The sequence below is a fragment of the Saimiri boliviensis genome, chromosome 17, assembly GCF_048565385.1.
Source record: "Saimiri boliviensis isolate mSaiBol1 chromosome 17, mSaiBol1.pri, whole genome shotgun sequence".
NCBI lineage: Eukaryota > Metazoa > Chordata > Mammalia > Primates > Cebidae > Saimiri > Saimiri boliviensis.
In genome coordinates, this window is record NC_133465.1 from 42,486,675 (window position 1) to 42,510,552 (window position 23,878).

The window sequence follows — 23,878 nt, forward strand, 5'->3', positions numbered from 1 at the left end:
GTCCTAATGGACCAGTAAGTAATATTCACTCTTTCAGTCTCTTCTGGCTTCCTCTGTAGAAGCTCTAGGTTATGACACTCAGGTGTGCGTGAGTGTGAAGGAAACAAGTCAATGTTCAATTGTGGCTAATTTGGAGGAAAGAAAATAATGGAATCTGAGGGGAATCAAACAATAGTTAAGGAATGTTCTATTTCCTCAAATTCCCTACTAGCCTTCTCACCTTCTTATACTGATTACCTGTTCTAGCCTCAGTGATGGGAAAGGGAGTCATTTATTGAATGCCTACCCTGTGCCATTTTATATACAGCTCACTTCAGTTTTACCAAGTAGGCAGCCTTCAACGTCACAGGTGATTGAATCAAAGTAATTTGCTAGGTGCTGCCAGCTTCAGCTGACCCAAAGCTGGAGCCTAGGCCTATTAACCCAAGCCCATGCCTTCATGTATCACTGCACAGTACAGAATGGCAGCACAGACTGTGCAGAGACATTTCTTTGTATACACATGGTCAGCCAAGAGGAAAAGCCTCTGTACCAGAAAGCAAGAAAATCTCCTATAGCAAGTGGAAGTGTTGATGAGGGAAGAGGCCAGAGTAGTTTAAGGCTTCTAAACCCCTTATGGTCTAAAGGCTAAGACCCTAAGTGCTAGTTCAGTACTGGAACTCTGAAAACCCAGTGGTTTCTCCATACTGAGACCCTTTCTTTAGCAGGATACATAGTCTGGACCCAGCTCTACCTCTGCCTGTCCCTGTAGGACATGCTCCCTCTCCCAAGCTCCGCAATAGTTCTTTGGAAGCTACTGAAACTTAAGATGTCACTGACTGCTAGAGCCTTAAAAAGTGGACCCCATCTCCAATGAGAAAATTTGTCCTGCTCTCCCCACCCAGCCCTGGCCTCCCATCATGTTATGCAAGTCTTTGGCCTCAGACAATTCACAGCACTTTCCTTCTCCCTAACAGTTCCAGACCTAGGTGAGGTGTGGTTGACAAGATGATCCCATTTCTCCTTTACACAAACCCACCCACACCCACAGGCACTTCCTCTTCTGCCAAAACAAATTTTATTGCACCAAAAAGAAAAAAAAAAAACTTCATTTATGTACAGTCAGATATAAAGACATCTCTTTGACTCCTGTGCATATATTTCCTCAACTCAAGATTAGGGCATAAAAGTCAGGCTGCTATGCCAGACATGCTCTGCCCTATGGCAGGGCCAAGGAGAGGATTGTCACTTGAAAGTGGGAACACTTAAATGGATGACAGACAACACTGGACCCACAGACCAAGGGCATTCTTCTAAGCCCTGGAATCACTCAAGGAATGGAAGAGGGAATTTGGAAGCAGGGTCCCTTCTGAATCTTCATGTGAGAGATCCAGCCTCTTCAAGGGTATCCAAGGTAAACTTCCGTTCCCCAAGCCCACCACTCCCTGTCCAGTTCCTTTTCTTCCTGCCCTCCCAAGTAGGACATTTTCCTTTCTGCCCAACCCAGATCCTCCAAGAGGAGTCCCATGATCCACAAGGCAGAGACTTCATAGCAGCGGGCAGGGCAGGTACATACGATCCTCTCCCTTACGCATGGCTGGACCCTGACTGAGGCCCTGCATCGTAACAATTGCCAATACCCCACTGGGATCCGTAACAATAAATCTGGAAGTATGGGGAGAACATATCAAAACGGGGAAGGATGATTCCCTTGATGCCCAGGATTACAGGGCACCTAAAGCACATTTTTTCTGAGCCAACCAGCTAAAGGATCACTGCAGCTAAATACAGATAGAGAAGCAACACAGCCAGGCAAACACCCATCAGAGCCAGTGACAAGAGCAGCTGGGGGATCAGGGTGGGGGTGGTGAAGGAGAAAGACGGGAGGGGCCTCCGGAGTCCAGCCCCAATTCCCTCTGCATTGGCTACCCTTGCTCCCCACAAATCCCTGGGGTTGAAGTGAGGAGGACAACTACAGGCTGGGGTGAAAATACACAAGGACAGCCCAACAAAATAAGGACTAGCATCAGTCTCTCCCTGTACTCCATCCCCAAGAGAAATACCCTCATTGTGACTAGTATTTATGAAAATCTGTAAGAGACTATTCTATGTAGTGACTCTAATCCCATATACACAGCAGCTGCCTGTGCCGGGAACTTTTTTCAAATCAGTGATTGTGGGAACAAACAGTATTTTCAGCTTCTTACGGTGCCTGTGCAGGCTTTACCAAGACCTTGGTTCAGGCCCACATTTACCTTTTGTCTTACATCTAGAAAGGGTGAGGAAAGGGGGCAGGGGAGAAAGGTGCTCAGGTGCTAGGTAAAGCTTACTGATCAGCAGCCTAGACTCCACCACTGTTCCTTCTCTTTGGTCTGTCTAGAACAGTGACTATAAATTAGGAAAAACAAAATTATGCTGGCCTGTGGGAACTAATGGGGGAAGGGAGGCAAGGAGGAAAAGGGCATTGGGAAGCCCTGCTTCAAGACTGCAGACAGACAGACAGACAACCACCCAGACTGCTTAAGTGTCACAGACAGTCCCTCACCCCAAGTTCCCTTCCAGGTATCCCCATAAATCATTTGGGCACACTCCCTCTTGGAATTGCAGTTTCCATCTTCCACCTATCCCTAAGGAGCTGGTCCTGTGGAGAGGTGTGTTGGCTGTTTCATTTTTGCCAGAGGCCCTTCCACGAGGTGCTCCTGTAAAGGTACCTTGGCCCCCGATATGGGATGAACGGATGAACACAGCCCCAGATGCTCCAGTGCCAAGGAGGTCAGACCGGGAACAGGCCCCCACTCCCACACCCTGGGATCCGAGCTTGCTTGGTTCTTGCCATCTTGCAGGATGACTTCGAGTCTGGAGGGAGATACACGGTGCCTCTCCATCCCTGGGGTTGGGGGAAGGGATTCTGCTGGGACTCTCGAGTAGGGGAAAGGGAAGAGGGGAGCAGGGTCTAAACCCTCAGGCTCCCATGAAGGTCTGTCTCTGTCCCAGATGAGCTGCTATCAGAGTCCATTTCTGCATTCTCATTATGGAGCCTTTCTAGCACTTTCTGACGAATCAGTCCCAGGCGCATCAAGAGGGACTGGTAGTCAAAGTGGCCCCGCTTCTCTCCAAAAGGGTCCTGTAGGGGGAAAGGAGACAAGGGGGATGGAAGATTCGAGTCTGGGTAAAATGCATGTAAAATGCAAGCTCAACTTTTGAGCCACGGGAGCAGGAAGGCCCAACAGCACAGCCAGTCCTGAACAGCAGGCAAAATAACCTTTGCTTAAAAATACGATACCTGGGGCAGGCGTGGTGGCTCACACCTGTAATCCCAGCACTTTGGGAGCCTGAGGCGGACAGATCACCTGAGGTCGGGAGTTCAAAACCAGCCTAGCCAACATGGAGAAACCCTGTCTCTACTAAAAATACAAATATTAGCCGGGCATGGTGGCACATGTCTGTAATCTCAGCTACTTGGAAGGCTGAGGCAGGAGAATCGCCTGAATCCCGGAGGTGGAAGTTGCAGTGAGCCAAGACTGCACCATTGCACTCTAGCCTGGACAACAAGAGCAAAACTCCATCTCAAAATAAACATACAAAATAAAATAAATGACACCCTTACCACCCCAAGTAAGTCTAGCTTGAGCTAGAGTGAAAATGTTGTATGTATTTCTCAAAAGCAAGCCAATATCCGGAAGAAGGACAGTAAGGGTGAGACAGAGAAGAGAAATTCAAGATCAGAACTGTAATTATTAAGCATGCCTGTATTTTTCATTAACCTCATAAAACCCACAGAAGGAAAAGTTGTCCTTCATTCTCTGTACTCAAAAATGGCAATGTGCTTTTCTAAGGTCACAGGCAGGTCTGGAACTCGAGTTCTGACTTTCAGATAAGCACCTGTACTCCTCCCCCGGGACTCGTCACTACATTCCTGTTCAGGTTTCTGGGCATTGCTCCAGGGCCACCAAGCCTTGATCTTAGTCCTTGTCGTTCTAGATCAAAGATCCCTAAACATTTTATAGAAAGGTTTAATTGTCCCCAAAGGCTCAAAAACAACTAGTTGAGTGGATGGTATTAAAAAAAGAGTTTAAAATACTATACAGGGACTTAGGCCGCAAAGTAGTGTGACAGTCCCCAAAAGGCACACAACTTTCCCTCTCACATTCTGTTTGCTTCTCTCACAAAAACTCCTTCCACACTTCTGCCCACACATTACCCTTATCCTATGTGGGACGCCAGTGGGTGCTAGTCACAGTCACTGGGACTAAAGCCTGCACTTCTCATTCACGAGAGTTATACTCCCTCAAGACAACTCCACACTTACTATAGAGCTGTCAATTCTACGAATCTTTCACTCATGGTTCCATTGCCTCTCATTCTCCTCCTGCCCAGATGCTGCCTTCCTTCCCATCCCTCATCACCACTTGTTTTTCCTTTTCGGACTGATACTGCTAATGCTGTTGGATACCAAGAGGAGAATTCCTGATGGGGAACAAAGTAGGACATATGTTATCTACATACTCTCAGAAAGGGTTTAGGAGACAACTTAGCCCTGAGCAAGCCTTGCTCTTTGTGCTTAAATTAGACAGGTGGGTAGAAAGTCCTTGAAGGAAGGAAGGGGAAACTACTACGTAGCACTGGAGGAAATGACGTCATCTCCTCCCACTGCTATTGGTGTTGGATGGGTGAATAGACATAGTACGAGAGCTGGAGAGAGCCTTAAAAAACTTAAGTCAATTATCCAAGTCACCCATTTCTTTTCTTGAGGTGCAGTCTGGCTCTGTTGCCCAGGCTGGTGTGCAGCGACATGATCTTGGCTCATTGCAACCTCTGCCTCTCCAGGGTTCAAGCGATTCTCCTGCCTCAGCCTCCCAAATAGCTGGGACTATAGGAATGTGCCACCACGGCCGGCTAACTTTTGTATTTTTAGTAGAGGCAGGACTTTACCATGTTGGCCAGGCTAGTCTTGAACACCTGACCTCAAGTGATCCTCCTGCCTTGGCCTCTCAAAGTGCTGGGATTACAAGCATGAGCCACTGCATGTAGCCCCCACGAGTCACCCATTTCTCCCCACCTTTTGGTTTTTTTTGAGATGGAGTCTTGCTCTGTTGCCGGCTAGAGTGCAGTGGCGCCATCTTGGCTCACTGCAACCTCTGACTCCCTGGTTCAAGCAATTCTCCTGCCTCAGCCTCCCAAGAAGCTGCAATTATAGGCACATGCCACCATGCCCAGCTAATTTTTTTGTATTTTTAGTAGAGACAGAGTTTCATCATGTTGGCCAGAATGGTGTCAATCTCCTGACCTCATGATCCACCTGCCTCTGCCTCCCAAAGTGCTGGGATTATAAGCGTAAGCCACCGCACCTGGCCCAAGTCACTCATTTCTACGAAAGACCACTAGTAAGATGATCCAAACACACAAGAACTGATTCTCCAGAATTCTCATCCTCTTACCAATTATCAATTTATCAATTAGTGGTTTACATTAGTCTATCTAAAATTTTTTTTTTTTTTTTTTTGAGATCGAATCTTGCTCTGTTGCCCAGGTTGGAATGTATAGTTCAATTTCAGTTTATTGCAACCTCTTGCTCCTAGGTTCAAGTGTTTTTCATGCCTCAACTTCCTAGGTAGCTGGGATTACAGGCATGAGCCACCATGCCTGGCTAATTTTTGTATTTTTAGTAGAGACAGGGTTTTGCCATGTTGGCCAGGCTTGTCTTGAACTCCTGGCCTCAAGTGATCTGCCCACCTCTGCCTCCTAAAGTGCTGGGATTATAGGCATGAGCCACTGCACCTGGCTGTCTAGCTACAATTTGGGTCAATGAGAACCTCTTTTCTTAAAACAAACCTAAATTCTGCATTGTTATTGGAAGGAAAAGCATGCTTTTCCCAATAGAGGCAAAAAATGAACAAATGAACAATGGTTATCATCTTAGAATAGGAATCATTCAACATGTGACACTGCACATATGTTGTTTCTCTAAGCTACAGTTTCTGTGAGCACCCCTCAGGGACAGGAACAGAATTCCAATAGGATTCTTATAATCCCTAAGTTTCTGGAAGGACTGAACACACTTAAGCTTGAACACTATTGGCTGGGTGCAGTGGCTCATGCCTGTAATCTCAGCCTCCCAGTTTGGAGGCCAAGGGAGGAAGATCACCTGATCCCAGGAGTTGCCTGGGCAATGAGTGGGACCCTATCTCTACAACAAAACAAAACAAGGCCAGGCACAGTGGCTCATGCCTGTAATCTCAGCACTTCGGGAAGCTGAGGCGGGTGGATCACTTGAGGTGAGGAGTTTGAGACCAGCCTGGCCAATATGGTAAAACCCCATCTGTAATAAAAATACAAAAAATTAGTTGTGTGTGTGCCTGTAATCCCAACCACTTGGCAGGCTGAAGTTGCAGTGAGCTGAGATCGCACCACTGTTCTCCAGTCTGGCCAAGACAGCAAGACTCTGTCTAAAAAAAAACAAACAAAAGGGCTGGGCGTGGTAGTTCACACCTGTAAAATTCCAGCACTTTAGGAGGCTGACGCAGGCAAACCATGAGGTCAGGAGTTTGAGAACAGCCTGACCAACATGGTGAAATCCCCATCTCTACTAAAAATACATAAAATAACCGGACATGGTGTCACACACCTGTAATCCCAGCTACTCAGGAGGCTAAGGCAGGAGAACTGCTTGAACCTGGGAGGCAGAGGTTGCAACGATTGTGCCACTGCACTCTAGCCTGGATGACAGAGTGAGACTCCATCTCAAAAACAAATAAACAAAAATACTAACTGTGGTGGTATACACCTGTAAGTCCTAGCTTGGGAGGCTAAGGTGGGAGAGCTGCTTGAGCCTGGGAGTTTGGGGCTGCAGTGAACTGTGACTGAGCTACTGCACACCAGCCTGACTGACAGACAGAGTGAGACCCTGTCTTAAAAAAAAAAGAAAAAGGCCGGGTGTGGTGGCTCACGCCTGTAATCCAAGCACTTTGGAGGCCAAGGCGGGTGGATCACCTGAGGTAGGAATTCAAGACCAGCCTGACCAACATGGTGAAACCCCGTCTTAAAAAAAAAACCCAAAAAACCAAAAAACCAAAAACAGGTCGGGCATGGTGGCTCACACCCGTAATCCCAGCACTTTGGCAGGCAGAGGCAGGTGGATCACCTGAGGTCAGGAGTTCGAGACCAGCCTAACCAACATGGTGATACCCTGCCTCTTAAAAAATAAATAAACGCCGGGTGCGGTGGCTCAAGCCTGTAATCCCAGCACTTTGGGAGGCCGAGGCGGGTGGATCACGAGGTCGAGAGTTCGAGTCCATCCTGGTCGACATAGTGAAACCCCGTCTCTAATAAAAATACAAAAAATCAGCTGGGCATGGTGGCGTGTGCCTGTAATCCCAGCTACTCAGGAGGCTGAGGCAGGAGAATTGCCTGAACCCAGGAGGTGGAGGTTGCAGTGAGCCGAGATCGCGCCATTGCACTCCAGCCTGGGTAACAAGAACGAAACTCTGTCTCAATAATAAATAAATAAATAAATAAATAAATAAAAACAAAAACCGGGCCGGGCGTGGTGACTCAAGCCTGTAATCCCAGCACTTTGGGAGGCCGAGGCGGGTGGATCATGAGGTTAAGAGATCGAGACCATCCTGGTCAACATGGTGAAACCCCGTCTCTACTAAAAATACAAAAAAATTAGCTGGGCATGGTGGCGTGTGCCTGTAATCCCAGCTACTCAGGAGGCTGAGGCAGGAGAATTGCCTGAACCCAGGAGGCGGAGGTTGCGGTGAGCCGAGGATCACGCCATTGCACTCCAGCCTGGGTAACAAGAGTGAAACTCTGTCTCAAACAAAAACAAAAACAAACAAACAAAAAAAACCAAAAAAAAAAAAAAAACCAAAAACCTACTGACCAAGAAGAGAAAAGGAAAGAGTTCCCTATGACTTTATGCAAATCAATCTCCTCTCTGGCTCTAGTCCCTCAAATGACACAGGTTGCTTTTAGCTGTGACATTCTATGAGAGCTGTACATGCCTCACTTATGGTAGGATTTTACATGGCCAGCTAGCTGTAGGGCTTCTGGAATTACCGGCAGGAGCTGTATGCATTACCTGCATAGTTTGGCCTTGAAGGTGCAGGCGATCTTTGCAGGCCACCTCATAGAAGTCATAGTACTCCAGAAAAGACTTTTCCATCACTCCTCTGGAAAACAAGCAGAAAAGTGTAAGTCAGAAACCTAGAGGTACAGGTCACCCCTTCCTTAACCTTTTTTTTTTGAGATGGGAGTCTCGCTCTGTCCCCCAGGCTGAAGTACAGAGGTATTATCTCAGCTCACTGCAACCTCTGCCTCCTGCGTTCAAACAATTCTCCTTCCTCAGCCTCCAGAGTAGCTGCGATTACAGGTGTGTTCCACCACGCCTGGCTAATTTTTGTGTTTTTAATAGAGATGTGGTTTTACCACGTTGGCCAGGCTGGTCACAAACTCTTGACCTCAAGTGATCCGCCTGCCTCGGCCTCCCAAAGTGCTGTGATTACAGGTGTGAGCCACCATGCCTGGCCTTCTCACCTAGCCTTAATGTCAAGTTAAACACCTAGCATTCCCAATTCCAGATTAGGTTTTCTACAAAGATCTTTTTTTTTTGAGATGGAGTCTCACTCTGTCACCCAGGCTGGAGAGCAGTGGCAGGATCCTGGCTCTCTGCTACCTCTGCCTCCCGGGTTCAAGCGATTCTCATGCCTCAGCCTCCTGAATAGCTGGGGTTACGGGCACACAGCACCATGCCTAGCTAATTTTTGTATTTTTTTTTCCTTCTGAGACATAGTCTCACTCTGTCGCCCAGGTTGGAATGCAATGGTGCCATTTCAGCTCACCGCAACCTCCGCCTCCTGGGTTCAAACAATTCTCCTGTGTTCAAACAATTCTCCTGCCTCAGCCTTCTGAGTAGTAGCTAGGATTATAGGTGTGCACCATCACGCCCAAGTAATTTTTGTATTTTTAGTAGAGACAGGGTTTTACCATGTTGGCCAGGCTGGTCTCAAACTCCTGACCTCATGATCCGCCTGCCTCGGCCTCCCAAAGTGTTGGGATTACAGGCATGAGCCATCATGCCCAGCCTAATTTTTGTATTTTTAGCAGAGACGGGGTTTCACTATGTTGGCCAGGCTGGTCTCAAACTTCTAACCTTGTGATCTGCCCTCCTCGGCCTCCAAAAGTGTTGGGATTACAGGCGTGAGCCACCATTCCTGGCCTCTACAAAAATCTTTAAATGGAAAAAGGAACACCTAACTGCCCGTGGTTGACTTCCCCTACACCTTCGGAATTATGAGAGTGACTGTAATACTCACTATCTGTTTTTCTTTTGAGGCAGGGTCTTGCTCAGTTACCCAGGCTGGAGTGCAGTGGTGTGATCATACCTCACTGCAGCCTCAAACCTCTTAGGCTCAAGCAATCCTCCCACCTCAGCCTCCTGAGAGGTTGCGACTGCAGGAGCGTGCCACCACACCTGGCTAATTTAAAAATTTTTGTAGAGATGGGGTCTCCCTATATTGCCCAGGCTGGTTTCAAACTCCTGGGCTTAAGTGATCCTTCCATCTCAGCTTCCCAAAGTGCTAGGATTATAGGACACGAGCTGCCATCTGGCCAATACTCACCATTTGAATCCCAACTTCAACTCATGACTTGCTCCACCTCAATTGTTTTCAATAGGCCATCCCTAATCCCAAACCTTACTCAAAATTCTCCTGGAAGTTTTTTTTTTTGAGACGGAGTTTCGCTCTTGTTACCCAGGCTGGAGTGCAATGGCGCGATCTCGGCTCACCGCAACCTCCGCCTCCTGGGTTCAGGCAATTCTCCTGCCTCAGCCTCCTAAGTAGCTGGGATTACAGGCACGCGCCACCACGCCCTGCTAGTTTTTTGTATTTTTAGTAGAGACGGGGTTTCACCATGTTGACCAGGATGGTCTCGATCTCTCGACCTCGTGAACCACCCGCCTCGGCCTCCCAAAGTGCTGGGATTACAGGCTTGAGCCACCGCGCCCGGCCACTCTCCTGGAAGTTTTAACTAACCCTGACATTGTTCATCCAGTTTTGGAACTTAAAAATAAACTTCAGCACTAAGAAAGGAGTTTATTATGAAGTGCTCTACACATTTGGCTGTAAAATATTACGTCTAAGCCTTCATCAAACTGGGAGCTCTCTGAGGATGTGGAGTGCCTCTCCCAAAGGTGTGACATTCGCCAACAACAAAGCAGCTCTCTGAACTTCCTCTTGGGTAATCTTCAGTCACCTGTTCTTTAAAAGCAGGAACCACATTTTCCTTCTCTTCCTCCCTCTGGCAACACTGGGCTCTCCCCTAAAGGTCCTCAGAAGTGCCAAATACCCAAATGCTCAAAAGGAATGAAAACTACTTAAGCCCTCTTGACACATACCGTAGGGGTTCCGGACAGGGACACTTTCCTTCCATCATGTCACAGACTGCAACTCTGATGGTCTCGTGCCGGATACATTCATTATAGTTTTTGCTGTCTCCTGGATGTCTCTCCTGTAATATAACAGATGCCAGAATACTCCAAAATTTAAGGAAAAAGAAACGCAATGGGAAGAGACTTCAAGATTAGTATGGGGTATGTGAGCCAGTCACACAAACTAAGAAGACACCTTTCTCACTGTATGGCAGATCCATGAACAGCAACTACACCTTTTATTTTTGAGACCATTCACCCCTATCACCCTCCAAATGTACCATCAGGTCATTTGGCCCATAACCAGCAAACTAGATCCATCATATTTTCCTGAATGTGAAGTGAAAGGCCCCTATCAGGTAAAGATTATGTGAGAAATAACCAAACATAAGAATGATGGTAGGGTTGCTAATCCTGGTGATATGCAGCAATAGTCCCAGTTACTCAGGTAGCCAAGCTGTGAGGATCACTTGAGCCCAGAAGTTTGGGTCCAGCTTAGACAATGAAGTAAGATCTGGGTCTCTCTCTCTGTCTCTTTCTTTCTCTCTCTCTCTCTCTCTCTCTCTCAAGGCTTCAGTCATGATAGCAGGCCCCAGCTTTTTTTTTTTTTTTTGAGATGGAGTCTTGCTCTGCCACCTAGGCTAGAGTGTTATGGCATGATCTCGGCTCACTGCAACCTCCGCCTCCCGGGTTCAAGCAATTTTTCTGCCTCAGTCTCTCAAGCAGCTGGGATTACAGGCTCGCACCACCATGCCTGCCTCATTTTTATATTTTTAATACAGATGGGGTTTCAACATATTGACCAGGCTGGTATCGATCCTCTGACCTCACGATCTGCCTACCTCAGCTTCCCAAAGTACTGAGGTTACAGGCATGAGCCACAGCGCCCGACCTCAACTTTTTGTTTTTTGTTTGAGTTTTACTCGTCGCCCTTGCTGGAGTGCAATAGTGCAATCTTGGCTCACTGCAACCTCTGCCTCCAGGGTTCAAGCAATTCTCCTATCTCAGCCTCCTGAATAGCTAAGATTACAGGCGCCTACCACCACACCTCGCTAATTTTTATATTTTTTAGTAGAGACGTGGTTTTACCGTGTTAGCCAGGTTGGTTGTAAACTCCTGACCTCAGGTAATCCGCCTGCCTCAGCCTTGCAGAGTGCTGGGATTATAGGCATGAGCCACTGTGCCTGGCTTTTTATTTAAAAAATTTTTCTTTTAAGAGGTGGGCTCTTGCTTTGTCATCCAGGCTGGAGAGTGGTAACACAAGCATAGGTTACTGCTGCTTCAAATTCCTGGGATCAAGCAATGCTCCTGCCTCAGTCTCTTGAGTAGCTGGGACTCCAGGCGCATGTCACAATGTCCAGCTAGTTTTTGATTTTTTGGTAGAGACAAGGTCTCATTACATTGCCCAGGCTGGGAAGCACCGTCTCTTTAGGGGGAGAAAAAAAAGAAAGAATGATAGTGGGACAAAAAGGTATAAATGGGCCGGGCGCAGTGGCTCAAGCCTGTAATCCCAGCACTTTGGGAGGCCGAGGCGGGTGGATCACGAGGTCAAGAAATCGAGACCATCCTGGTCAACACAGTGAAACTCCGTTTCTACTAAAAATACAAAAAATTAGCTGGGCATGGTGGCACGTGCCTATAATCCCAGCTACTCAGGAGGCTGAGGCAGGAGAATTGCCTGAACCCAGGAGGCGGAGGTTGCAGTGAGCCGAGATTGCGCCATTGTACTCCAGCCTGGGTAACAAGAATAAAACTCCGTCTCAAAAAAAAAAAAAAAAATTAGCTGGGCATGGTTGCTCGTGCCTGTAATCCCAGCTACTCAGGAGGCTGAGGCAGGAGAATTGCCTGAACCCAGGAGGCAGAGGATGCAGTGAGCCAAGATCGCGCCATTGTACTCCAGCCTGGGTAACAAGAGTGAAACTCCATCATCTCCAAAAAAAAAAAAGAAGTATAAGTGAAGTTAAGAGTCTCAGTATAGAAAACCTTTAGGTTGGCCGGGCGCGGTGGCTCAAGCCTGTAATCCCAGCACTTTGGGAGGCCGAGGCGGGTGGATCACGAGGTCAAGAGATCGAGACCATCCTGGTCAACACGGTGAAACCCCGTCTCTACTAAAAAAAAAATACAAAAAATTAGCTGGGCATGGTGGCGCGTGCCTATAATCCCAGCTACTCAGGAGGCTGAGGCAGGAGAATTGCCTGAACTCAGGAGGCGGAGGCTGCGGTGAGCCGAGATCGTGCCATTGCACTCCAGCCTGGGTAACAAGAGCGAAACTCCGTCTCAAAATAAAAAAGAAAACCTTTAGGCATCAACAAGTAAAGGAGGCTTCCTGGTTAACTCCTTTACCTATTATATGTCTCTTGGATCCCACCAGCATTGAACCAATTACTATAAATCAGAAGAAGGGCTGGGCCTGATGGCTTATGCCTATACTCCTGACACCTTGGGAAACTGGTGCAGGGGATTGCTTGAGTTCAAGAGTTTGGGATCAGCCTTGGCAACATGGTGAGATCCTGTCTCTACAAAAAATACAAAAATTAGCTGGGCGTTGGTGGTGTACACCTGTCGTCCCAGCTACTGAGGAGGCTGAGGAGAGAGGATGGCTAGAGCCCAGGAGTTCAAGGCTTCAGTGAACTATGGCTGCGCCACTGTACTCCAGCCTAGGTGGCAGAGCAACACTTTGTCTCAAAGAAATAGTAAAATTAGAAATACATCTATCAGAAGCAAAAGCTAAAATTTTCAGAAGATAAAACTTTGACTTTGGTTTAGAAAGCCAGTATAAACAGGGTCTCACTATGGTGTGAATGGAAGGGGACTACAGCCTCCTCTCCTTTAATTCTTCTTGTGTTCCTCTCCTCTTACCACCAACCCCAGTCAATTAGAGCCTTGGCCTCTGGTAATCCCAGCTACTTGGGAGGCTGAGGCAGGAGAATCGCTTGAACTGAGGAGACGGAGGTTGCAGTAAGCCGAGATCATACCATTGTACTCCAGCATGGCAACAAGAGTAAATCTCCATTTCAAAACAAAAAAAGAGGGCTGGGCGCGGTGGCTCACACCTGTAATCCCAGCACTTTGGGAGGCTGAGGTGAGTGGATCATGAGGTCGGGAGTTCAAGCCCAGCCTGGCCAAGACGGTAAAACCCCGTCTCTACTAAAAAATACTAAAAAAGGTCAGGTGCAGTGGCTCAAGCCTATAATCCCAGCACTTTGGGAGGCCGAGGCGGGTGGATCACGAGGTCAAGAGATCGAGACCATCCTGGTCAATATGGTGAAACCCTGTCTCTACTAAAAATACAAAAAATTAGCTGGGCATGGTGGTGCGTGCCTGTAATCCCAGCTACTCAAGAGGTTGAGGCGGGAGCCAATTGCCTGAACCCGGGAGGCGGAGGTTGCAGTGAGCCAAGATCGCACCATTGCACTCCAGCCTGGGTAATAAGAGCGAAACTCCGTCTAAAAAAAAAAAAAAAAAAAAAAAAACAAAAAAAACTAGCTGGGCATGGTGAGGCAGATAACTGCTTGAACCCAGGAGGTGGAGGCTGCAGTGAGCCGAGATAGCGCCACTGTACTCCAGCCTGGGCAACAGAGTGAGACTCCTACCTCAAAAATAAATAAAATAGGCCAGGTATGGTGGCTCACGCCTGAAGTTACAGCACTTTGGGAGGCTGAGGCGGGAGGATCACAAGTTCAAGAGATTGAGACCATCCTGGTCAACATGGTGAAACCCCGTCTCTACTAAAAAAATACAAAAATTAGCTGGGCTTGGTGGTGTGCATCTGTAGTTCCAGCTACTCAGGAGGCTGAGGCAAGAGAACTACTTGAAACCGGGGGGTGTAGGTTGCAGTGAGCCAAGATTGTGCCACTGCACTCCAGCCTGGCGACTGGCGACTGACGACTGAGCGAGACTGTCTCAAAATAAATAAATAAATAAATAAAAAATAAAAACAATTCTAAGTCATTGTGGAAGTAAAAAATAAAAACACAGCCGGGCGCGGTGGCTCACACCTATAATCCCAGCACTTTGGGAGGCTGAGGTGGGTGGATCACCTGAGGTCAGGAGTTCGAGACCAGCCTGACCCATATGGTGAAACCCCATCTTTAAAAAAAAAAAAAAAAAAAATCACAAGGCTGGTCATGGTGACTCATGCCAGTAATCCCAACACTTTGGGAGGCTGAGACGGGCAGACTGCTTGAGGCCAGAAGTTCAAGACAAGCCTGGTCAACATGGTGAAATCCCATCTCTACTAAAAATACAAAAATTAGCTACGCATCATGGTATGTGACTGTACTCCCAGATACTTGGGAGGCTGATGCACAAGAAACCACTTGAACCTCGGAGGCAGAGGTTGTAGTAAACTGAGATTACACCACTGTACTCTAGCCTGGGTGACAGAGCAAGACTGTCTCTTAAAAAACAAACAAACAGGCTGGGCGCGGTGGCTCAAGCCTGTAATCTCAGCACTTAGGGAGGCCGAGGCAGGTGGATCACAAGGTCAAGAGATCGAGACCATCCTGGTCAACATGGTGAAACCCCGTCTCTACTAAAAAAATACAAAAAATTAGCTGGGCATGGTGGCGCGTGCCTGTAATCCCAATTACTCAGGAGGCTGAGGCAGGAGAATTGCCTGAACTCAGGAGGCAGAGGTTGCGGTGAGCCGAGATCGCGCCATTGCACTCCAGCCTGGGTAAGAAGAGCGAAACTCCGTCTCAAAAAAAAAAAAAGAAACAAACACAAGTCAGTTCCCTTTTTTTCCTATAGCAACAACTGCAGTACATGGGGCTGTGCTAGGCCAAAAAAAAAAAAGAAAAAAGACTCCTATGCAGATCTCTTAAAACACTATTCTATACCCCAGAGCCAGGCCCACCCAGCCTTACCTGTTCAAAGCCGGGCTCATTGTGATAGGGGTTCTCAGTCATCAGGGACTGGATAGAGATGAGCACGGAGGAGATGCTCTGGGCCGGGCTCCAGGCAGGTCCAGTCCATGTACTGTAAACACATCAGAAGGAAGGGAGGATGGTAAGGCAGAAAGATCAGGGAGGGAATAAGTACCCTGGGGCCCGGCATCACCGCCATAAGTGATTCACCGTAAGTTTCTCTTTCACTATTAATACTCTGGAATTTCCCAGCCTCTGTCTCATGCTCATGTTCTGATTTCACCAGAAATCAGTCAATTGCCTAATCCTCATATCAAGGGAGGGGAGCAAAAGAACATGTAAAAGTAAGCTATGTAACTTTGAAGGGACTTTCTTTGTACTACAAAGAGTTACAACAATCAAAACAAAAGAAATTAGGTAAGTAATTAGCTCCAAAAGTTGTACAAATGTTAACCTCTGTGGATCTCAAAGAGCTCATTATGGGTGGCGATGGAGTTAGGGGAGAGAGAAGTTGAGCATAGAGGCACATGGGTGACTGAAGCCATCTGGTTAGAGGCCATGTGGTGGGGCTGATGATCAGAGATCTAGTTCTGTATCAAACCCCCAAGGAGTGTCAAATTCTTTTAAGACTCCACAACTCTGCCAAAGGACAGGAAGAGAATAAGGGGTGCTTCCAGACAGTAGAAGATCTGAAAATAATGTTATAGAAAACATCAAAATACCAAAATTGCTCCTCTCTTTCATAAACCTAACTAAATATTAGTGGGAGGGGGCAGCTTAGATGTTAATACATTTATTTTTAGCTCAATTAATTGAAGAGATGGCACCGGAGCTAGAAGCCAAACACAACCTGAGCCAGGACTGGCTTGTTCGAGTTGACCGCCCACTTCCCTTTCCCCGCGGTACTTAAGGAAAGCCTAAGTGAGTAATGTCTAATAGTAACTTCACTGGGGGCTGCTCTCAAGTGCTTCTCAATCTGCTCTTTTTTCAGCTTTGCTCCCCCAGGAACAAGAGACCTACTGCTCTCTGAACCTCTTTACAAGAGTCAACTCTCATCAAATTCATTTTGCCAGTGAGTCAGCCCAATGTTATTTTTTAGGTAGAGAGGGAAAAAAATGAGGCTGATAAAGCAAATACAGTCAACTAACACCTGAAAAATTTTTTTTTTTTTTTTTTGAGAGAAGAGTTTCTCTCTGTCACCCAGGCTGGCGTGCAGTGGCGTGATCCTGGCTCACTGCAACCTCCGCCTCCCAGATTCAAGCGATTCTCGTGTCTCAGCCTTCCAAGTAGCTGGGACTCCAGGCACACGCTACCATGCCCAGCTAATTTTTGTATTTTTAGTAGAGACGGGGTTTTCCCACATCGGGCTGGTCTCAAACTCCTAACCTCAAGTGATCCACCCACCTCGGCCTCCCAAAGTGCTGGGATTACAGGTGTGAGCTACCGTACCCAGCCAAGAATTTTCTACTCTGTGATTGTTTATGGCAAATTTTGAATTTCAGGGTAACTTCTCCTTTTCTACTCAACACATTTCTACTACTTTTACCCCACTGTCTTATTTCTCTGTTCCTGTGATTGGTAGCTCAAAAGAGTTTTATACTGACCCAATGAGGGAGAACCTACTCACTTTGATGAACAAATTTCACACAGAAGCAATGACTAAATTTCTTTACCTTCATGGGTTTCAGCCTATCAGCAAAGACAAATAATTAAGTACCCTAATGAGATGAAATACTTCTTTAAGGACATCCTTTAAAGGACTTATTCACAGCCAAAATCACAGCAGAACATATCCCTGGGTCTGAGTAAGTTCTAGAAAAATGAATCATGTCTCTAGCTTATTTTCAGCTACTATTCCCTCACATAAACCTGGAAACATGTTGGACAGCAGGAAAACAGAATCATCAGTTTGGGGGTACTTTCTTAGCTTCAACCTGCAAATCTTTTCTGCCCCAAAGAAGTTCAGACCACAATAAAAAGACCAGTCTAAAATATGCTAGAAGACATGTCCACACTGAGTTTTCAGCCCCCAAAGGCAACTAAAATGGGAACTAGAGTCAGGAGCATCCAGAAAGAAGATGCACTAGAAACTAATTTCGTATCTGATGTGATTTCTAATCTCAGACATTTATCATTGTTAAAATATTATAATCAGGCCAGGCATGGAGGCTCATGCCTGTAACCCCAGTGCTTTGGAGCCACAACAGGAAGACTGTTTGAGGCCAAGAATTCAAGACCAGCCTGGGCAACACAGTGAGACACCTGCCTCTGTCAAAAAACAATAAACAAAACCATAATCATCACCACCACCACCTTCAAAGCAACTTCTTGCGAGACTCAAGACACCCAAAATCGTGAATGGCACAGACCTGTGGCCTTCCTCAACCTGTTCAGGAGAGAAAACAAGGCCTCAGCACCCCAAGAGAGTGGTTCTCAAACTGCAGAATGCACCAAAATTATCTGGAGAGCTTGTAAAAAACAGATTTCTGGATGAGGCGTGGTGGCTCATGCCTGTAATCGCAGCACTTTGGGAGTCCAAGGCGGGTGGATCACAAGGTCAAGAGATTGAGATCATCTTAGCCAACATGGTAAAACCGTCTCTACTAAAAATACAAAAATTAGCTGGGTGTGGTGGTGCGCACCTGTAGTCCCAGCTACTGGAGAGGCTGAGGCAGGAGAATCGCTTGAACCTGGGAGGTGGAGGTTGCAGTGAGCCAAAATCATGCCATTGCACTCCAGCCTGGCAACAGAGCGAGACCCTGTCTCAAACAAAACAAAACAAAACAGATTTCTGGCCCCAAACCCAGAGTTTCTGATGTAGGTCTAAGGTAGGGCCCCAGAAAGTGCTCAGCTACAAGTTCCCAGACACTCAGGGCCACACTCTGAGAACCACTTCACAAAGGTTTCCTCTGTAATAAATGAACTTCTCCCCTCTGCATCTACAATGATACTGTCACATACATTCCTGGGGAGATTTTAGAAGAGTCACTCAATCACTTTCTGTGTTCTGTGGTTCAGATGAGGAACTCTGGTTTATAAAGGCTTGCCTAGAGTAAATTTTCTGCTAACAAGCGACTAGACTACTTAAAAATCTCCTCTTACCCTAGAATACTCAAGCAGACTTTCCCATTGCGGTAGAAGTTGGGGTTAAACCTCACTGTGTTATTGCCCGTTGTCATCAGTTTGACCCGAGGTGGGTGGATGGGATAGTCGGGCGGACACCGAAACACGAACAGGAAGAAACCCCCTTCATAAGGAGTGTCAAATGGGCCTGTGATCAATGCATGAATCTGCAAAATAAAACCCCATCTCAAAATTGTGAGGTGACGACCCACCCCAACCCCTCCTGGCTACCCTCCACCTGCTACCCACACCAGAAGCAGGGCCCATAATCTGGTACACGTTCTATATCCTCACCATGCAGAATGAACATCCTGTACTCACTTGTACTAATACGTAGGTTTGGAATTTTAAGAAATCTCATTAGAGTGGAATGATATCTTACTCACAGGTTACTTCCAAAGTTAGAGCCCAAGGTGAAAACTGAAACTAGTCAAAATCACCCCTGAATAGCCCCTAAAACTCTCTTAAAGCATGTTTTTTTTTTTTTTTGCTGCAGACCTCCCAGATCAGTGTTACATATAATAGATAAAATACCACTGTGCAAAAATATAATAAACAGCTATAAAATATAATCCTAGCATTTTTAATTTTAAGAAATCAACACAGATTTTGGCTGAATATATGTGTTTGGATTTGCCCAAGCCAAACATGCATATGATGCAACCCCACCCTACATTTATGTGACATGCAGGGAAAGTATGATGAAAGGAAATGAGGAAAGGGATTGGAAGCCACAGCCCCAGAGCCTGTAACAGAGCCGAGTTAGGGGTTGTGATAGATGCCTAGGATATTTGCTGGCTTCCTCTGCAGAGGATCGAACCTATTGTGGAGGATGTGGCTCAGGAAGCACATCATGACTGAAAATGTGGAAGACTCAAGGTCCACTCAGAACCATCAGACCATCCCAGAACTTTCCCCAATACTGTTGGCTTAAAAAAAAAAAAAAAAAAAAAAAAATCAGCAACCCTGAAAACAACACTAAATTCTCTTCCCCCACAAGCCGTATTTCTTGAACAGGATTTCCCTTTCTGAAGGGAGAAAAAAACCTGAACTGACTCAAAAGCTCCTAAGCATTTAGGTCTGCTAAGAATTTGAACAGCAAGAGGAAAAGGACATGGCGATCTAATGCCTAAGTCTATAGTTCCCACCTTCCCCTCCTGGCAAGACCCTAGGTCATATTCTGGCTCTTGGTCATTTGGAAGAGTAAACTCAACTGGTCTCAACATGGCACAACCCTCGAACCTCAGGTCCTATGCTATTAACACTGGTAAATAGACTGATGTCTTAGGAAAAACATTTCCAACCATATAAAAAGAAAAAAATAAATATGAAAGGAAATCTATTCCAAACAACAACAAAAATACACCAACAATACAAAATCTGAATTTTTACTGTAAGAAATTAACTGTAAGAAAACTATGTGTTTCACTTAAGCAACATTAGGTTTAAGAAATCCGATTTCTTAATAACATCAGTTTAATTGCAACTGCATTTCTGTGCTTAGAGCACTCAGTGACAGAAAAGCCTAGGTATCTATGCCAGAGAAATGTGACATTATGTACTAAGCTTCCTCCTTGTGTGGAAGACAAGAAAAGTATAGTTTTTGGGGTGGAAGGGATATTTAAGCACAACTAATAAGGACAGGATTTGAACAAAGTCCTTTAACCACAAACACTTCAGTCAAGCTTGCCCTATCCCCATGCTTTCCTACATCTGATTTATAGGACCACAGTTTAGGTCAAGAGTAATGGGATGGGGGAGGCGATAGGTAGTACAATGGACAGGGTAACTGTATAATTTATTATCCAAACAGGAGCACTTTGGGATTTTCCAAGCCAATCAGTTCCTACAGGGTACGCTAATAACAGACACCTCTTCAAAGCACCGCTCCACCTCACTATGTGACCTTGGACAAGCCACTTACTGTCCTGGGGTCTTGATTTCTTCATCTGTGTAATCAGAGAGGTGAGCTGAATAATCTCTTTTAGGCTCTTCCACCTTTATGGCCCCCAATTTCCCAAAAACCCCCAAGCCCCCATCAAATTACATACCTTAGTCATGTCAACAGTATCAGGAACAACGAACATTCCTGGAGGAGGCTCCTTATAAATGGACATGATATCCCTGTATAACACCAAGAGGAGGTGGGGGAAGGAGTGAGGAAGAGGGGGGAAGGGGGAATCCCTTGAGCAGGACAGTTGTTATCACCTCAATGAGGCCAAGGTTTGAGAAAGTGGTGCTTGGTACCACAAGTGTTTGTACTGTCTTGTTGGCTGAGAAATCCCAGCTGAGTACTTGTCAGGCAGGCAGAGAGCAAATTATTATCAAAAGGGCATTGTTTCCTCAGGGGGAGGGGAGGGAGAGGGGGAAAAAAAGAGCTCCCAATGGCATCAAATGTCACCCTAGAAAAGCCACTTTCCACTTACTCTCACTTCCTCCCACATGGCAGTTCATTCACTCCCCACCTCCATGATTCCCAGGTACTACGGCTGAATGCTAAATGAAGACTTTTTAGTAACTGGAAAGGCATAGTCAACTCCACTAAAAAATTAATTCTATCAACTATACAGTGGACCCTTGTTGGTAAGGGGATTGTATGAAGCAAGCCAGCCAACAGGGAGTAAGACTATCATGGTGGTCTTCTTGCCCGGGGGACTAAGGGCAGAGATCTCTTCAGGTTGGAGAGGGACCCTCGGAAATGCGGAGAATATCCCATATGGAAGATGACACGTGGATTTCTATAGGAGATGAGAGGACTTCTGAGTCATATCTCACCAACTGGAATGGATCAGTTGAGAGCAAGGGGCTAAGAACATTCTAGGTGGGGAAAAGTCTAGGGACTTGCTAGGGTGGGTAGGGACATAAAGAGGGCAAATAGGGGACAGAGCAGAGAAAAGAAGTATTGGCCAAACTCAAAAGGTATGTCAGAACTGGATGACTGAGACTGTTGAAAGAGGAAGAGTTGAATGCAGAGTTTCAGTGAGAGATGGCAATCCCTCCAGAGTTGACCTCCTGTGTCAGGCACTGTGCCAGGTACTTTACACACATTGTATTAATTTTTATTACAACCTTGAAAAGTAGAGAGACATCTGAAGGTACGTGGAACATGAGGGATAAGAACTAAATGAAGATGCTTGTGATGGGGGCATGGAGAGAAGTCTGCTAATCAGGGAACAGGTTTCAAGATTAAAAGCAGCTAAAGAGCACTGCCCTTTTCTTATGCGATAGGTACTATTCTATGTGCTTTTGCAAAACATTATCTACTAAATGATAAGATCTAAGATCAGTCACCCAAGAAATAAGCACAGAAAGGACTTAGGCCTTTGTTCCTATATTTGAATTGAGTACATTTGCTTCAGTAAAAGTAAAACAGATGACCCGGGCGAGGGAGGAAGGGAAAATACAAGAAAGAAGGTCCTGAGTGGGATATTACAATCCAGAGTGGCACTGGGGAAGTGGGTGAGGTAGCTTGTGTTTCTGGAAGAGGTGTAAAAGTGGACAGCTTTGGGATACTGGAAAAGGGGTTCAAGGAAAGATTCGGGTGAGGGAAACAATCTAGACCTGGCCAAAGGACTATGTGGAGGGAATCTGAGGAAAAGGGAGGATAAAAAGGCTGGCTGGCTCGAGTCAGAGGCAGGCAAGGCAAGCTGAGTGTGTCGGTGTTAGGAACCGGGCTCCAGGGGAGAAGAGAAGGGGGACCGATGGGTGGGGCCTGCGGGCAGCATCTAGCAAGGTTGGGTGGGGAAGGGGAAATAGGGGCGGCGCCGAAGGCGGGAGGGGGTGTTACTGAAGCGCGACAGGGTCAGGTTTCGACCGGGAGGTGGGAGGTGTGGGGGAGGGTGGCCGGAATGGAGACGGAGGGCTCACGGGAGGTTGTCGAGGGGCGGGGTCGGATCTGGGCACATGAGGCGGGGGTTGGTGCTAGTGGGGCTAGGGGTGGGGGGAGAAGGGGCTTGGATCCCGACACCCGGAGCTGGCAAGATTTGAGCCGTAGAGGTGGGCCGCCGCGAGGGCAGCGCAGCGGGAGGGGGGTGAGTTGTAGTGGAAGAGGGTGGGGGCGGGGAAGGTCGAGCCCCGGAGCTCGGGGCTGGGGGAGGAAAAACCCCGGCTCACCGCTTGATCCGGAGTAGACACTGCGGCGCGGTGCGCTCGCCGTCCCAATCGGAGCTGAGCGTGGGGTCCCAGTGGCTAAGCAGCGCGGCCCCGTGGGCAGCGGCCGAGGGCGGGAGCCCGGGCAGCGGAGCCAGGCCGCTCCCCGGGCCCCCAGCCCCGCCCGCTGCCGCCGCCGCCGCCCATACATCCGGCAGGAAAGGCGGCCCGAACCCGCCACCGCTGCCGCTAACGCCAACAACACCAGCAACGCCGCTCGCCCCGGGGCCCGCCGCCCCGGCGCCCGCCGTCGCCGCCTCCTCAGTCGGACTCTCCGCCATCGCTGCTTCGCTTCCGGGACTACTCGGCAGCACGTCCGCCGACCAGAGCGGCCGCTGCTCCCGCCCGCTCCCGCACCACCGAGAGCCGGGCCAGAGTGTCCCCACCCTCCGCTTCCACAGCCCAGAAGGCGCTGGCTCCGCCCATCCCCGCCCCAACCAGCGAGAGGCGCTCTGCAAGAGCGTCCACCTACGGTCCTCCAAGACGGGAGGGGTGGGAACTAGCAAGCCGCGACGGTTCTGTTTCCGCGTGGGTCCTGCGCTGTGCGGGAGGATCGGAGAGCCCAATTCCATGAAATAGTTTATTTTCAAGTGTTGAAAGAGGAGAAGAAAGAGGGAAGTGGGAGAGGAAGGGCCATATCATTCCCGGTTAACAGCGGCGACCCTCAGACGTGTCCATGGTTAGGAGGGGATCCGGCTTCCTCGTGGGAAGCTCAGTAGAGGAGTTGACTGACTTGCTTTTCTTAAAAAGGCTCTGCGATTGATCTTCCCTGCATCCTTATCCAGCCAGGGCAGGATCACCCCCTGCTTGCAACAGGACCAGAAAGGACTCAACCTGCGAATGAAAAGCTACCTACTGAATGCCAGACAATGTTGCTAGTCGTTGCCATAGGGATCATGAAACTGAACTAGAGAAACTTGGTGAAAGGAAGAAAAATCAGGCCTCCTGACTCCACTTAGTACTTTTCCCTCCCACAAATCTGGGAATGTACAGGAATCAAGGGGCTGTGAGTGTAAACCCTGAGGATACTTTAGGTCTTTCCTGAGATGTTTAAAGTGAAAAATAACTGGCCAGGTGTGGTAGCTCACGCCTGTAATCCCAGCACTATGGGAGGCCAAGGCAGGCGGATCACGAGGTCAGGAGTTCGAGACCAGCCTGACCAAACCCCCTCACTACTAAAAATAAAAAAATCAGCCAGGCGTGGTGGCGGGCGCCTGTAGTCCCAGCTACTTAGGACGCTGAGACAAGAGAATTGCTTGAACTCCCGAGGCGGAGGTTGCAGAAGCCGAGATCGTGCCACTGCACTCCAGTCTGGGCGGCAGAACAA

General features: G+C 47.6%; 1 protein-coding gene and 1 long non-coding RNA gene across 2 annotated transcripts in view; one reads left to right on the top strand and one right to left on the bottom strand.

The window, feature by feature from the left end:
* Positions 1-1,040: 1,040 nt before the first annotated feature.
* Positions 1,041-22,935, bottom strand: UBE2Z (ubiquitin conjugating enzyme E2 Z). The gene is made up of 7 exons (XM_039475776.2): positions 22,516-22,935; positions 20,454-20,526; positions 18,382-18,569; positions 15,280-15,391; positions 10,379-10,491; positions 8,063-8,153; positions 1,041-3,103 (listed from the first exon to the last, which is right to left on the bottom strand). The coding sequence occupies exons 1-7, from the start codon at positions 22,830-22,832 to the stop codon at positions 2,933-2,935; spliced, it is 1,065 nt and encodes a 354-aa protein (XP_039331710.1). The 5' UTR covers positions 22,833-22,935; the 3' UTR covers positions 1,041-2,932.
* Positions 22,356-23,878, top strand: part of LOC120366756 (uncharacterized) — a 29,998-nt gene continuing 28,475 nt past the window's right edge. Inside the window, exon 1 of the long non-coding RNA XR_005581322.2 lies at positions 22,356-22,398. This is a non-coding gene — a long non-coding RNA (uncharacterized LOC120366756). The remainder of the gene's footprint in view (positions 22,399-23,878) is intronic.